Here is a 14,485-nt window from a genome sequence, read left to right on the forward strand (position 1 = left end):
TGGGGCAGATTTGGGGTATTTAAGTCTTTTCTAATCTCTCCAGAAATGGCCTCCAGGTGATGGTTATATCTCTTAAAAATGCCTTTTAGATGGGATGTCTGGATGGCTCAGTGGTTGAGCATCTGCCTTTGGCTCAGGGTGTGATCCTTGGGTTCTGGGATCGAGTCTCACATCAGGCTCCCTGTGGGGAACCTGACTCTCTTTCTGTCTATGTCTCTGCTTCTCTCTCTGTGTCTCTCATGAATAAATAAATAAAATCTTAAAACAAAAACAAAAACCTTTTGGTAAAGGGCCTTGACGAAATGTACTCAGTAGTGACTTTGGGCAAGTCATCTGAGAGCCTTGGTGTTCTCATGTGTAATGTGAGCCCTGCCTCCCTCACAGGGCTGTTGTGGAAATGCTTAGGAGACAAGAGAACAGTCCAGACATGCAGAAATAATATTGTGCTGACCCTCCCCCCAGATGCACTGTTGAGCCAGTCAGAGGCCCCCATGCTGCACCTGAGGGCTGTCACCCTGGAGCCTACTTTATTTTCTTATAATTTCTCTCTTTCTTTCCTTCCTTACTTCTTCCTTTCTTCCTCTCCTTCTATCTATTTGAAGTATAGCAGACATATAATATCCTACTAGTTTCAAGTGTACCTCGTAGTGATTCAGTATTTTTTTTAAAGATTTTATTTATTTATTCATGACAGACACAGAGAAGGAGAGGCAGAGACAAAGGCAGAGGGAGAAGCAGGCTCCATGCAGGGAGCCTGATGTGGGACTCGATCCTGGGTCTCCAGGATCGCACCTTGGGCCGAAGGCAGACGCTAAACCACTGAGCTGCCCAGGGATCCTTGATTCAGTATTTTTTATATATAATGAAGTGATCCCCACTGTAAGCCTAGTTACCATCTATTGCCACACAAAGTTATTACAATATTATTGACTATATGAGCCTAATTTTCAATATTTATATATGTTTCCAGATAAAGCTGTCCTTTGGGAAACCAATGGGGAATTCCAAGCCAGTTGAAAGCATCAAAGAGAAGAGATGGTATATAGGTAGTACAAAGTATATCAAATAGCAAAAATGGTTTTACCTTACAAGTCTTTTTTTCCCCTTAAGCACATTAGCTAATATGACATTGTGGGGGAAATTACTTGAGATATCTGGGAATTTGGGAACATGAAAAATTACTTACTTGGCTATTTCCACTCATCACCCACATGCCATCATAACTGTAAGTGAAGGAGGGTGTCTTTCTTTTATTTTTAATTTTTATTTTATTCTTTTAGAGAGAGTGAGCATATGCATATGAGGTGGCAGTTGGGGAAGGAACAGAGGGAGAGAGAGAGAGAGAAGACTCCCTGCTGAGTGCTGAGCCCAACATGTGGCTCAGTCTCATGAGGCTGAGATCATGACTTGAGCTAAAATCAGGAGTTGGATGCTTAACCAACTGAGCCATCCAGGCACCCCTCGGAGGCTTTTTTCAGCCCGACAATTAGAATCCAAGCATTTATGTACTTTAATCCTGTATTCTATATTTGACACACCCCCAAAACATGAAAATATTAAAGTGCATTGTTCAAAGGTCACAAATCCAGGTTTCAAGGAGCCAGGAGGTGAGACTTTACTCCTGGTGGTCTGATATCTGCCTGGAAGTCAGGCTCACTTGGAGCAGTGAAGACCTACCTTTTTTTTTCCACATCAATCAACCAAACAAAAATTAAAATTTATGAAAATGAAACGAAGGTGGTTTTATTGAGTCACATGGAAAAGTAAAGATATATTCTTACCACTTGGATTTTACTGTTGTTGAAAGAATATCAAGGAGAAAACTGTCACAGCCTTTCATTGAGATGGAATGTTCATGTGAAACCTTGTGTGCTAAGTAGCAACACAAAAGCACTTATCTCGTTTCTCATCCTGAGCTCTTGGTGGGCTACATCTGGCAGGTAGGCTGCTTGTGCCCGAAGGACTCACGTGCTTGCCATAATTTAGAACAGTGGTTGATAAGGCATGGTTCTTGAATTAGGAGCTCCAGCAGCAGCCAACAGCTATAGTAACAAGTGGGTCCCACTTCATGTCTACCTAATGGGAAACTGGGGGTTGGGCCAGAAATCTGTGTTTTAACAAGCCTTCTAGATGATTCCGATGCATCCTCAAGTTTGAGAATCATCACTTTGAGACACTTAGAGCGAGTTATTACAAGTCAAAAGTCAAAACTGGTTTCAGAATATGGATGTTACTACCTGTAAGTCTTACCAAGAAGGTTTGTGTCTGTGACTCCTCCTCTAGGTGAGTGCAGGAATTGCCTGTTTAAGCCAAGGTGCCAAATCAATAGTGTTGTAAATACTGGACCTAAAGGAGGCTGTGAGAATAGAATTGAAGATGGTCAGAGATAATTATTGGTTTACTAAACTTATGCATGAAATACAGTGAGAAGATCACTGAAAAAAAGATGCTAGTATCCTTTGGAATGTGGAAAATATTTGGACTTGTAAGACAAGAAAAACCTCTAGCAATGTGAAGGGATACATACCAGAAAAAAAGGCCCAGCATTGCCAGGGAAGGAGGACTTGCAGGAAATGCCCTCAGGAGAGGTATACATGGGCTGCCAGACTGCTCCAAGTCACCTATGCTAGTCCAACACTAACGGGAAGCTCTACAGAAGCTTCCGCTGAGTAAGTGGGAAGGTATGTGGAAACCCAGGACATCTAATAACACTTTGAATTAGATACGTGTATATTTAGATTTAGGTTTGTTGGCATCTAACAGAAAACTCAGTATAATGGTGGCTTAAACAAAGTAACAATTGATTTATTGTTCATATAATATAAATATGGGATTGGTAGTCAAGTACTTGTGAGGCAGCTCCACTGTTATCAGGAATCCAGATTCCTTTTGTCTCTTTGATCCACTATTCTAGCTCATGGCTTCCATTGTCAAGGTATTAATTCATGGTCTAGTAGGATGGCAGGAGCTCCAACTATGACATCTCTTCTAGGCTGTGGGAAGGAGAAGAGGCAGAAGGGGGAAAAGGCACATGTCTTGGTGAGTCATATTTCCCTTTAAATAACTTTCCTGGAAGTCAAATATAATATATTTCATTGGCCAGAATTTCATTATATGAGCCATTCCTAGTTGTAAAGAAGTACTTGAAAATGTAGTCTTTTAGCTGGGTACCGGGCTACCTTATATAAAATCAGGTTCTGTGGCGCCTGGGTGGCTCAGTCAATGGTTAAGCATCTGCGTTTGGCTCAGGTCATGATTTCAGGGTTCTGGGATAGAGCCCTAAGTCAGGGGGGGTCCCCCTGCTCAGTGGGGCACCTGCTTCTCTCCTTCTGCCCCTACCCTGTTTGTACTCTCTCTCTCTCTGTCAGATAAATAAATAAATTCTTTAAGAAAAATTAGGTTCTCTTACTGATGGAACAAAGGGAGATTGAACAGCAGGTGGCAATGAGCAGTCTCTGCCACAGATTCTATATGTATTCTTGGTTTTAAATCTTCAACACTACTCAGAGGTCTCATTTGTCAAAGTTAGTCTTTGTGTTGCTTTTCTCTTCTCTGGACCTCACTTTCCTCACCTGAAAAAATGAGATTAATGTAATTTAAAGAGATATAGGGAAAATAAATAGGAAGGTGACTGGAAAGATTATATATATATATATATATATATACATAATTTATAAACATGTATTTACATACAAATATATATTTATAACAAAGAACTGACAAATAGGGCAAAATGAATGTTTACCCAGCTCCAGATGCCTAGAATAGGGATATTCTTAAGGGAGGATTTCAGCCTCCACTAAATAATGCGGTTTTTTTCCCCCTAGCATTTAAGCCTCTCCCAGAAACATGAATTAATCCCTTTTAGGTCACTGAGAGAACTCTAAGTGCTTAGCTCTTGTATAATTTTGAAAAAATGAGTTGACATTAAAGACAGTTATCAGGGGATCCCTGGGTGGCTCAGTGGTTTAGCGCCAGCCTTCGACCCAGGATGTGATCCTGGAGTCCCAGGATCGAGTCCCACATCGGGCTCCCTGCATGGAACCTGCTTCTCCCTCTGCCTGTGTCTCTGCCTCTCTCGCTCTCTGTGTTTCTCATGAATAAATAAATAAAATCTTAAAAAAAAAGGACAGTTATCATACCTTGCACATTATCCTAAGAAAAACAGTATGTACTTTTTGGGTTTCATGTAATTTGCCATCTTTATTTTTTGAAAGCTTTTATTTATTAATTCATGAGAGATACAGAGAGAGAGAGGGGCAGAGACATAGGCAGAGGAAAAAGCAGGCTCCCTGCAGGGATCCTGATGTGGGACTTGATCCTAGGACCCTGGGATCATGCCCTGAGCCAAAGGCAGATGTTCAACCACAGAGCCATCCAGGTGCCCAATTTGCCATCTTTAATCTCCCTCATTATTATTGGTTATCTGCTTTTAAAAAAATGTACTCTGCTATAGTATTGGCATTTGGTCTAAACAAAATTCTTTGTGTATTATGAACTTTTGATACTTTCATTTGTTCACTCAATAACCATTTATTAAATATCTGATAAGTTTTGGGTACTGGGGTTCTCTGTTAGAAACATGAAACACAGGGTGCCTTCCCAGATGGAGTTTACATTATAGGGTGTGTGAGGGGGTGTTGTCGAGGGAGGTAGACCATGAACATGTAAACAAATGGACAAGATGGTTCAGGTAGGAAAAAGTGCTATGAAGGCAGTAGGAGGGTATGGGAGCTTGTAATTGGGAGGGAAAGGCTATGTTGGAGGGGAAAATTCTCCTTGAGGAATGTGAGACAAAGCCATTGACAAATGCTTAATTTACAATGAACACTTATTTCATGGATACGAACATCTAAAATTATTCTCTCCTAAATGGACAACCACTCTCTTTCCCACTACACAAATGATGAAGATGCAACTTTTATTTAAATCAAGCATGCACAGAAAACCCTAGGTCAACTAAGGGTAACAGGTTCAGGAATACTAAAGATAAGATTGTGAGCAATATTAGAATTATTTTGAATTCCAAACAGATCCCAGTAGGTGTGCTTTCAAAGTAAAAAACAAATAAGACACTCACTCTTGCTTCATCACTCTGTTAGTTACTTTTGGGAAATTAAATATTTGAGTACTCTCACTTGACTGTTAAGAGTACAATGTTATCAGCAAACTGGCAATGAATTCTGTTGCAAAAATGAATCCATTCGAATACTTTTTTGAAAAAGGTTGTATTATATTTGTGATTCATGACCCCGCAAAATCATACGTGTGCAGAGAAAGTTGGCATCTGCCAGGAGCAAAGCAAATTTGATTAGATGTGCCAGTGGCTAGAACGTATTCATTCAATATTTACAATTGGCTTTCTTAGAAATAACGAGTGTTGCTGATCTAGAGTGTTGCTTTATCTAGTGATGTGAATTTAAGACATACAGATCTTCAGATTTGATATCGGATATTAAAAAAACAAAAACAAACCCTGAACTTTATAAGAATAGATTCCTGAAAAATCAGACTTCTCATTACAACATCATCATGTCACTAATTAGAGCCAACTTCTTTTGTATTTTTTCAAAATTTGAGATGAAATTTGTGAGACAGTAACAAAGCATACAGGAAAGGAAGAAGCCACCAATGAGATAGATGGTTTCACGTAAAAAAGATGTGATATTAATTTAGGAACCAATGAAAACCAATGAAAGCAGAATCATGTGTGAGTAATACAGAGTAGAATCTGGATCGAGACAGGAAATCTAGCCTCAGAAAGTGAAGCATAAACAGAAAAGGGAGGAAGTGGGGAAGAGGAATGGAAATTTTCAGGAGTATTGGAATTAAAAGACCTTTAGTTCCCTCCTAGTCCCATACATTTGATCCTAAGAGCATCTAAAGAAATGTGTCAACCAGTGAAAAAAATGTCCTTATTGAGATATTTTGTAGATAACCATAATATTCACCCATAAGCATACAATTCAATGATTTGTAGAAAATTCAGAGTTCTGCAACCATCACCACAATCATATTTTTTCATGTTGTATATGGGATAGAAACCATTTTATTTTTCTTTTATAAAGTTACATAATGAATTGTTAAAATCTTAGAGAAGTTTCAAAGATGCAGAGGGGACTCTGAAAATGTGTGTAATAGACATCTGTAGGCAGTTGGTGTACAGAAACAAATAAGAGAAGCAGAGTGGCTGGAGGCAGTACAGAACAGTGGTTACCAGGTACCCATTATGGTCAGACTGCTGGAGTTCAGATTTAGGCATCCTTATTTGATTCATAGCTGTCTGAGCTGAAACAAGTCACTTGAACTCTCTTAGCCTCAGCTTACTGATAATAGTACCTACTTAATGGGGTTATGAAGTATAAATGAGATAATATGGGGATCCCTGACCCAGGGTTTAGCGCCTGCCTTTGGCCCAGGGCGCGATCCTGGAGACCCGGGATTGAATCCCACGTCGGGCTCCCGGTGCATGGAGCCTGCTTCTCCCTCTGCCTATGTCTCTGCCTCTCTCTCTTTCTCTCTGTGTGACTATCATTAAAAAAAAAAAAAAAAAAAAAAAAGAGAGAGAGAGATAATATGTATAGGTGGTGCTCATAGTCCTGATACTTAGTAAGTACTCAATAAATATTAGCTATTTTTATCATTATCACTAAATGGTGATTAAGTAGCTTTTCATGAGCCAGATGCAAAAGACCACATGCTCTCTGATTCAATTTATGTGAAATTCTAGAAAAGGCAAAACAATGGGGATAGAAAGTAGAAGATCAGTGGTTGTCAGAGGCAAGGGAGTGGGGGTAGGAAATTGATAGCAAAGGAGCACAGGGAACTTTGTAAGGTGCTCTATATTATGATTGGGATGGCGTTTTGTAAACATGTCATAGAATTACATACTTAAATTTGGTGAATTTTTTTGTGTGTAGAATAAAGCAGACAAAATATGCCCCCAGCCCTAAAAGATACAGCTTTTAACTTTTTATTTGGATAGTTTAATTATTTTACATGTTAGAAGCAAGAATACATTCCTAAGGGTGCCTGAGTGACTCAGTCAGATAAGTGGAGGCTCTTGATTTGAGCTTGGGTCATGACATGGAGCCCTGCCCCCATCCTGCTGGGGGTTGAGCTTGCTTAAGATTCTCTGTCTCCCACCTTCTCCCTCTCAAAAAAAATTTTTAAAAAAGAATAAACTTTTCTCTTTTTAAAGATTGCATTTATTTATTTATGAGACACACAGAGAGAGGCAGAGAGACATAGGCAGAGTGAGAAGCAGGTTCCCTGTGGGGAGCCTGATGCAGGACTTGGTTCCAGGACCCCAGGATCACGACCTCAGCCAAAGGTGGCAGCTCAACCACAGAACTACCTAGATGCCCCAAGAATAAATTTCTAAATTCAGCCAACAAATATTTGTTGAGTATCTGCTATGTGTAAGACATTGTTCTAGGTTCTGGGGACACAGCCTGGAAGAGGACAGCATCTCTACCCTCATGGAGCTTACAGTTCACGCACGAATTAGATACATATATTTGGGGTTACAAAAGGGGTCAGTGTAGGATGTTATGGGGACATAACATGATAGGGGAACGGGAGGAGAGGTAGAGGAGCTCCAAGTTGTATCAATACCTGTCTCATGGATTTTATTTTTCAAACATACACAGAAGCAAACACTGCGTGCCTCTATCTGACATAGTGTCTGGAAAGGCGGTGTGACAGAAGTTTCTGGGTGACGGGGGATCGTGTCCCTCTGGTCCCCACTACCTGGGAGACGGGGTGTCCACTTGATGAGGGAGGCGGGCTGGCACTGGCCCAAGGGCCAGGTAGACACTTCCACCCGCCTCAAGGGTAGCGGTCTTGGCCTCGACCCGGTCAGCCTGGCGTCCTCTGGGCTGCAGTTTGGCACCAGCCCCCCGCCCAGCGCAGGACGCTGGGCCGCTCCAGTACCCGGGGCGAAGAGGGGCCAAAGGCCAAAGTCACCTTCTGCGAGATGCCCCGCCCCCCGAGGGCCCCGCCCCCGGCGACCCCGCCCCCGAGGGGTCCGGAGCCTGGGGCCTGAGACGCTTTGCGGGAACGTGGTTGGCTCCTCAGTGTGAGCCGCGTGGGGGGCGGGGCGAGGCCGCGGGGGGCGGGGCGAGGCCGCGGGGGGCGGGGCGAGGCCGCGGGGGGCGGGGCGAGGCCGGGCTGCCGGCTCGGCGCCCGCGGGGGCAATGGATGCTCCGCAGGTCCGCGGGCGCCGGGGGCGGGGAAAGCGCCGGCTCCGCTGCGCGCTGGCCCCGCCCGGGACCGGCCGGAGCGCGGGGCCGCCCCCTTCCTCCCTTGCCGGCGCTGGGCTGAGCCGGGAGCCCAGAAACCGAGTCGGCCCCGAGCTCCCTGTTCGGTTTTTGGGTGGCGGCGGCCTGAGGAGGGACATGGCGTTGGTGGGCAACGGAGCCGAGCTCGAGGCGGACGAGGTACCGGCTGGTGGGGGTGCAGGCGCTGCCTCCGAGTCCGCGAGGGATGAGCGAGCCGGAGGGACAGCCAGGGTCCCGCCCCCTTGGTCCCCAGGCCGGGCCCGGCAACCTCCAGCCCGGGGGCGGGGGCGGGGGCGGGGGCGGGGGCTGCGGGGGGGCACCGCCTGGGCGCGGGCCCCGCGGGGTCGTGGGGGGGACAGCGCGTTGGGGCCGCGCGTGGCTGGGTGCGAGCGCGCGGGGGCGCCGGGCCCGCAGCCCTGCGCGGGTCTGAGCCGCTCCCGCAGCGCCTGGGCTCGTGTGGGCTCTGACCCTGAAGTCCCGACGGCCGCCCTCTGGGTTTTGTGGGACTCTCACTTCTGTGGAAGTTTCCAGGCAGTGACAGGAGGAGGACACCGCGGGAAGAAGGAGCCCCAGGGGCGTCCGCACGAGCGGGCCCCAGGGCGGGGGCTGCGGGGGGCCGGAGGGCTGGGGGACCGGAGCAGCAGCCCGGGAATTGGTGCTTTCTGCTCCGTCCCCAGGGCACAGGCCTTTCCCGTCGGGTCCGCGGCTTGTGGCTTCGAGGACCGACTCCCGCCTCCCGACTGCTCGACTGCGCTTAAGTCACTGAGTCACGAGCCACTTCCTCCTGGGGCGGGCGCGCGGGGGTCTGCGCACCCGGGGGCGCGCGCCGGACCTGCGCTTTGGCGCACTTGCAGCGCTTGGCAGCCTCGGGGACGCGCCCCCTCTCGCGCTGGAAGTGGAGGCCGGGCGAATCGGGGTGCTGCCGCGGCGGCGGCTGCTGCTGCTGCTGCTGCTGCTGCTGCCATCTTACCTGACTTGAATTTTACAAGTCGCGGCCGGAGGTTTGGTTTCAAATGATGCAATAGTGGAAGATCTGGAGGAGGCAGGTTAAGATTCCTGTGCATCTCTTTAATGTCGGGAAACTCCTGACAATGAGTGCAGTGTTTTCAGTGTAGTCCTTGAAATAAAAACGAAACAAAAACCAAACTACAACTCCTTTACGCGGTTGACAGGCAATAGGGCAGGCCAGGCTGTTAGCTGTTAAAAACCTTCCTTACAGCCAGCCCCTTGCAGCGAGGACCCCCGAGACCACAGACCAAGGTACCGAAGCTTGCCAAGTTGCATCTTTTTATTGTCGAAACTTTTAAAGTACACCTAAAGGCAAATGATGAAATAGCGTATTTGTTGCTATTTTCATCCATGACAACCTTTCTTTATTTATAGCCTTAGACTGTCTTTTGGTATGACCTGGAGCCTTCTGTTTTTCTTTCCTCCTGTCTTAGTCCTTTTCTATAATCGAGGTAGTTAAATTTGCATGGTGCTTTGACTATGCATACACTCCCTTAAAAGTTTTTATGGCTGTCTATTGTATGTTAAATTAAATATTCATAAGTCTGGCATGCAAGGCCCTCTACGGTGTGATCTCAATTTCGTGTTCCATCCGATCCCCAGCTACTTCCCTCTGTATAACCGGTTACTTTTGTCCGTGTTATGCTGCTATTATAAATGAGGAAAGAAGACTGGCGGTACACAGTAAATGTGGATTGAAAATTTTGAATCCCTAGTCTGTTTTGTCTAAAAAGATTTGGTACTCTTAGGGCAATATAATTGTCAAGACCAGGGTGTTGTTGAGAGAGAAAGGAGATATTATTAATAATTAATACTTGGACAATAGGTGTAAACTGGGACTGTCCTGGGCATATAGAGACCTTTAGCCAGCCTAGCCATACCCACTATCTACAGTATGAATTGAAGCGTTGAAATGCATTGACTAGGGAGGAGGACTCTAGTTCTGTGGAATAAGTTAGGTGTTGAACAGCAGACAGCTTGGCACACAGATTCTTGGTAAATATACATATGTTGAATGAATGAAAAGGAGCAGAGATGATGTTGCTTAATAATTTCTCAGTGTTTGCTGTATCTTTCATTTTTAAAATTCAGTAGTTATTAGATTCTTGTTACATGTAAGGTACTATATGGGTCCTAGGAGATGAGCAGAGTACAAACAACTTTTTTTGTTCATGCCAAATTCACTTTTGTCCCTCACGATACATCATTTCTATTGGTAGAGATTTTGCAGAGTTTTATTGAACATTTGCTCTGTTCTCAAACTTGGTAGGTGCCTTAGAAAGAGAAGACATAGTTTTAGCTCTCAAGGATTCTCTGGCTAGGTAAGGATGGATATATGACATGTGTGCAGGAACTCTAGAATAGAGCTCCAGGCAGGGTAAGCAAGTAAGAAGTATTGCATTGTGGACTGGGTACACTTGACTTATTTGTAAAAAGTCCCTATCTTTCAGGGGGCTGAAGCAAGCACTGTACCACAAGTGAACAAGACCCTCTTGGTCAGTTTTACTTGGCATGTGAAACTAAGGTGGCTTATTTCAGTTGGGGAGCTTTTTAAACAATATATGTTTGATAGTCTATGTGGCCATTGTTTTATCTTCTAGGGTAGTAGAAGGGGACAAAGTGGTGTAGTTGGAAAAGTAGTAGGCTAGGGATTAGAGGAACCAGGCTCTCTGTCACTAATTTGTCCAGTAGCCATTTATTCATTGCGTGTGGAAACATCTGCCTGCAGATAGAGCAGTGAGCCAGACTGATGGGGTCTCATTGTCTGTAACTAGTGATTTCATTGAGCAAGTTTTTCATTCTCTCATCTTTTTCCTCATCTGAAGAAGCAGAGCTGGATGAGTCCTAAGTGTTCTTCCACAGAAGTCTGTGCTTTTTTGGAGGGAGGCTCCTTTTTGGGAGAAGAGCTAATAATATGGGAATTCCTTTTCTTTCAAAGTTTCTAAGGAAATGATAGTAATAGAGAAGCTGTCATGGTAGCTGGAAGATGGGGTGCTTTCCTGGGTGAACTGGTGTTTGTTGTTTTGTTTTTTTTCTGTTTAGTTGCTAGGAGGATAAATGGGGGAACATAGAAGTTAGGGCTTGCAACCTCAAGGGTGGCAAAAATTATTTCTGCAGGGAGGCAGAAACATCTTAGATATTGGAGTGGTTTTGTAGCCCTTCAGAGCTTGGTCAACAATATCTTATTTTCATTAAAATTTCTCTTGGGTATTATGTTGACATCAGGTTCTTGGGAGATACACAGAATGTATGCAAGGTCAATACTATAAACCTATGGCAAATAGATGGCTAGGAGTGGAGGACTTTCTACCATTTACTTGATCTTGAAGTCATCTCTCTCTTGGTGACCTCCTCATATGTGCAGACTGCCCATTGGCTGTCTTGTGGATGTTGTTCATGTTTGGCCTTGAGTGTTTTTGTGCATGACTTGGTGTTTGAGGATTAAATAGGAATAGTTTATGTTTTATTATTTAATCCTACTAAAGTTATTCAGTCCACCAATAGTTGTCAAGTAATGAAAGGAGAAAATATTCAATGTATCTGAATATCTAGCAGCTACTTAAGTTAAAAATTATTTTCTCATGTAAAAAAAGTTAACTTCACTAAAAATAGCTTTTTAAAGTTTTCATTTTTATTTATTTAAGTAATTTCTACACACCAGATGGGGCTTGAGCTCACAACCATGAGATCAAGAGTCACATGCTCTTCTGACTGAGCCAGTCAGGCATCCTAAAAAATAACTTAAAATTTTTTTTTTTTTTTTTTTTTAGCCCAACACAAGGCCTGAACTCATGACCCTGAGATCAAGACCTGAGCTGAGGTCAAGAGTTGGATACTTAACCAACTGAGCTGTCCAGGTGTCCCTAAAAAATAACTTTTGAGAAGATAATTTTTCAATTGTCTTATTTTTGCTAGAGAAATAGCACTACTGAATGTCTTTTTAAAAAATTTGGTTACAAAAAATAAAAAATAAATAAAAAATTTGGTTACATTGCTATTATGTAGAAATTGGAAATTGGCATGTGTAATTTGATACATTACATTAAAAGCTACTTAGCAAATGTAGTTATAAATTTAAATGTTAGCATTAGAATTTTTAATTTAACTTAAAATATTCAGTTATTCCAAATTCATTATTGAATAAAAAGAATAAACTTTATACTTGCTCTTTTTTTTTAAGATTTTATTTATTTATTCATGAGAATACACAGAGAGGAGAGAGAGAGAGAGAGGCAGAGACACAGGCAGAGGGAGAAGCAGGCTCCATGCAGGGAGCCCCACGTAGGACTCAGTCCAGGGTCTCCAGGATCAGGCCCTGGGCTGATGGTGGCACTAAACCGCTGAGCCACCCGGGCTGCCCTATACTTGCTCTTTTAATGTATAATACATATATATATATATGTATTTATTATATATATATATCAGTGCTATTAAAAAATCATGGTGGGTATGATTAGGAAAAAATATCTAATGGCTCCTTAAGAGGGAAATAATGAAAAAAAGTTGAGAAATACTGAGTTGGAGAAAGGGCTCATTTGGCAGATGCTTTCATGGTCTGCCTTTTGGCCCAGGGTTTTAAAATTTTTTAAAGTTAAGTATTTTAAATTTAATTTTAAGTTTTTTTTTGGCTCAGGATTCTTTTTAGATCTAATTTTTTTTTTTTAAGATTTTATTTATTTGCGAGAGAGAGAGAGAGAGTGAGCATGTGCAAGCACACATAGTGGAGTGGGGTGGTTAGAGGGAGAGGAAGAGGGACAAGCAGACTCCCTGCTGAGTGTGGAACTTGACTTGGACTCAATCCCAGGACCCTGAGATCATGCCCTGAGCTGAAATCAAAAGTCAGATGCTTAACCGACTGAGCCACCCAGGTGCTCCAGATTTAATTCTAATTTAGAAAATTTATCCATTGGAATTTTATTTATTTATTTATTTTATTTATTTTTATTTTATTATTATTATTTTTTTATTTATTTATGATAGTCACAGAGAGAGAGAGAGAGGCAGAGACACAGGCGGAGGAAGAAGCAGGCTCCATGCACCGGGAGCCTGATGTGGGATTTGATCCCTGGGTCTCCAGGATCGCGCCCTGGGCCAAAGGCAGGCGCCAAACCGCTGCGCCACCCAGGGATCCCTATCCATTGGAATTTTAGATGAAGTTTAGAGAAAGTTGATTGCTACAATATTTTTTAAGAATCAGATTCATTCTTTCATTCCACTAGTGCTCGTGGAGCACCTCTCAGGTCCTAACAGTCCGTAGATACTGGAAGTACACACTAAGTGCCCGCTAAGATAAGACAGTATTATTGTCCTTGAGGAATAGGCACTCTAGCAAAAGACACAGTTACATGAGTAACTAGTTCTATCTTTGGCTCAAGGTAGGTTTTACATAGAAGGGCCATGTAATTTATCATCCATAGCAAGGCAGTATGAGAGTAAGTGCATGCTCTCAGTAATTACCCTAGGACAACAGGTGCAATGCAGGAATAACACCCTGGTTTAGGGGTTGGCAGGGACTTTAAGAAAGAGGTAGTATTTGAACTGGGTCATGAATGTGAGCAGGCTTGTGCTGTGCAGAGCAAGTGAACTACCAAGCCTGGTAGAAGTTGAGAGGGGCGAGAATGAGAGCACACATGGGTTTAGCAGGGCACTCAGTGCGAGGGAGGGAGAGCTGGTGAGGGCTGAGACAGGAAAGTCCAGCTTGGATCATGTGGTGCATTATCACATCATGCAGGAGTGGAGTTTGGGCCAAATCTCCTAACAAATGGGAATCTAGAAGGTTTTTTAGCTGGGCAAGTGTAATAAGGTTATTTGTTTTAGGAAGATAAATGTGGTCAAGTTGATGCAGCCAGATTGTGGGGGTGGCAGCAGGAAGGGCTAGTGGCTCTTGCAACATTTAATGTGGGAGGAGGTGAGACCTGAATGGGAGGAGAGGCTGCAGGCTTCGAGAGAAGAGGCCAGTTGAGAGGAAGAGCCTGGAGGAGGAATTGGCTTGGGGGCCTTTTCCCCAGTTTGAGGGTCAGTAAATGGGGAGAGGCGGGGAGCTGTTCGGTGATAATTCTGGGTTCCTTGTGTGCTTTTAACACAGGAGGAGTGGGTGTAGAGGATGGGGAGGATCTTACATAGAATATACTCATCTTTGTGGCTCACTGTGACTTCTCTTACCAAGGGAGCATGAACCGGTTGTTTATGAGGGC

General features: G+C 43.7%; 1 protein-coding gene across 3 annotated transcripts in view; it reads left to right on the top strand.

The window, feature by feature from the left end:
- TTC39B (tetratricopeptide repeat domain 39B) overlaps positions 1-14,485 on the top strand; it is a 146,903-nt gene that overhangs the window by 3,665 nt on the left and 128,753 nt on the right. Inside the window, exon 1 of one of the 3 annotated variants that reach the window (XM_041761385.1) lies at positions 8,175-8,441. The exons of 1 other annotated variant lie outside the window; for it this stretch is intronic. In XM_041761385.1, the coding sequence (XP_041617319.1) occupies positions 8,199-8,441 (243 nt within the window). In that variant the 5' untranslated portion in view covers positions 8,175-8,198. Of the gene's footprint in view, positions 1-8,174; positions 8,442-8,652; positions 9,543-14,485 lie in introns of those variants that run through there. One more of the 3 variants, XM_041761386.1, reaches the window with a different exon arrangement.

This window comes from Vulpes lagopus, chromosome 7 (genome assembly GCF_018345385.1).
Source record: "Vulpes lagopus strain Blue_001 chromosome 7, ASM1834538v1, whole genome shotgun sequence".
NCBI classification, from domain to species: Eukaryota; Metazoa; Chordata; class Mammalia; order Carnivora; family Canidae; genus Vulpes; species Vulpes lagopus.